General features: G+C 37.4%; 1 protein-coding gene across 1 annotated transcript in view; it reads right to left on the bottom strand.

Moving 5' to 3' along the window:
- Positions 1–881: 881 nt before the first annotated feature.
- Positions 882–2,042, bottom strand: part of mrap2b (melanocortin 2 receptor accessory protein 2b) — a 4,826-nt gene continuing 3,665 nt past the window's right edge. The window contains exon 3 of the mRNA XM_016476871.1: positions 882–1,539. Coding sequence (XP_016332357.1) covers positions 1,134–1,539 — 406 coding nt within the window. The 3' untranslated portion in view covers positions 882–1,133. The remainder of the gene's footprint in view (positions 1,540–2,042) is intronic.

The raw sequence follows: 2,042 nt of genomic DNA, 5'->3' as shown, positions 1-2,042 counted from the left end.
TGTGTGTGTGTGTGTGTGTGTGTGTGTGTGTGTGTGAGTCAGTGTGTTTGTGTGTGTGTGTGTGTGTGTGTGTGAGTGAGTGTTAGTTTGTGCGTGTTTGTTTGTGTTTATGGGATGCAACCTTTGAATCCAATAGTCCCTCACTATCCATCCCGCTCTGTTTCCATAGTAACACACTACAGTATGTCAAACATTATAGTCAACTGTAGACGTGTGTGTGTGTGTTTTATTCTGAAGATGATCATTGTTTTATAAATGCATGGTGATCATGAACCTTTTCTGAGCCTTACAACTCGATATCCACATCTGAATTTACACAAGCTCCATCACTTTTCCTTCATACGATTTCTCTGGGCTGCTTTATTTCCATAACAAAGAAAACCAAGGCGAAATCTCAAAAGAGATCGCATAAGAGCGATATGAATGTTCTTTTCTATTATAACACATTACTCTCATCTCCATGGAAACAACAATTCCCCTCTTTCCTCTGTTATAAGTGCCGTGTCCTCGCTGCCTGTGCCATTACGCTCATTATAGACCTGTGAGAGACGCGGGACACTGGAATAAATCTCTCATTTTAGCTCTTCGGTTCTCTTACCTAGAATGCTTTGCACTGCCACCCGTGTGTTTGGTGGTCATTAGATGCGTTAATCGCGGCGTTTACTCCTCCAGAGACACACAAGTCATCTCTCATCTTTCCTCAGAAGGAACAGCGACTGTTATAAACATACAGTTGAGGTCAAAAGTTTCAGAATCTGCAAAATGTTAATTATTTTACCAAAGTAAGAGGGATCATACAAAATGCATGTTATTGTTTATTTAGTGCTGACCTGAATAAGATATTCACATAAAAGATGTTCACATATAGTCCACAAGAGAAAATAATCTCTTATATAAAGAAAATAAAGAATTTATAAAAAAAAGAAACCTCTAAATAAAGTCACCTTAGAGTTCAGAATACCTTATAGTGAAAGTCTTGTAGAAATGTTGTGATCACTAATGTAATCTACTGCATAAACACTTTCTTTAAAAAATAAAAACGAGCCATATATCCTCGTATCAATTTGCATTTCTTGAAAATAAGCAGCTCATTAAAAATCAGTCACTGTCCATGTGAGAAATGAGTCTGTGTGTTAGTGTCTGATGACATCATAGGAAGTGTGGGCGGGCTCTAATCTCTTCAGAGCTGCCGATTGGCTGTCTGTGATGATTGGCGGCTCACACAGCAGGAAGTCATCGTTGCCGATGCTGGAGTTCTGCTCGGAGCTCACGAAGTTCGGAATGTGGAAGTCGGACAGGAAGTGCTCGTCTTCATCACCTCTCTCGTCCTCTGCCGCCCCCTGGAGGTGGAGCCCGGGGCCCCACCCACAACGCCTCCCTCGGCCAATCACAGCGTCTCTGACGGCCTCCTCGTGAATGTAGAAGTGAAAGAGGGAACGTGATTCGTCCGGCAGCGGCGGGAGAGAAAACGCCTGAGAGCCGCCGAGCTCCAGCACACAGTCAGCTAGACCATGATGCTTTTCACTGGGATGAGGGATCCTGCGGACAAACACGGACAGACTGAGGCTTTGTGTTTGTTTACGTGAAACTTGTGACTATTAGATAATCTTAATGCATTTTCCTATTTTTGAACTTTTTTAAATTTCTAATATATTAAAAAGTAAAATTTATATTTAAAAATATTAAAATGTATTTAATTTTAACATTTCTAATACATATAAAAATTTGCATTAATATAAATTAAACATTTAGATTTTGAGTAAAATATATATTTTTTTATATAACTACACAACCGTATGAACTTAACTCTCATTGCATTTTTTTTCACAATTGTATGGTTGAACTTCAATAATCTCACTGAATTTTCTCATCGAAAACATCTTTGTTAGTTGAAAGAAAATAAACATCAACTAAAATAAAATATTTAAAAATTACTTTTACTTCAGCTAAAGAAAAAAATTCTAATTTTCATTTAAAAAACCCTAAAAACTCTATAGACATATTAAAAAAAAAAAAAAAAAAAACTAATTGAATGAAAAAAA

This window comes from Sinocyclocheilus anshuiensis, unplaced genomic scaffold, assembly GCF_001515605.1.
Source record: "Sinocyclocheilus anshuiensis isolate Anshui unplaced genomic scaffold, SAMN03320099.WGS_v1.1 scaffold1422, whole genome shotgun sequence".
Taxonomy (NCBI): Eukaryota; Metazoa; Chordata; class Actinopteri; order Cypriniformes; family Cyprinidae; genus Sinocyclocheilus; species Sinocyclocheilus anshuiensis.
Note: the sequence above shows the minus strand (reverse complement) of the source record. Positions and strands in the feature narration are given on the sequence as shown.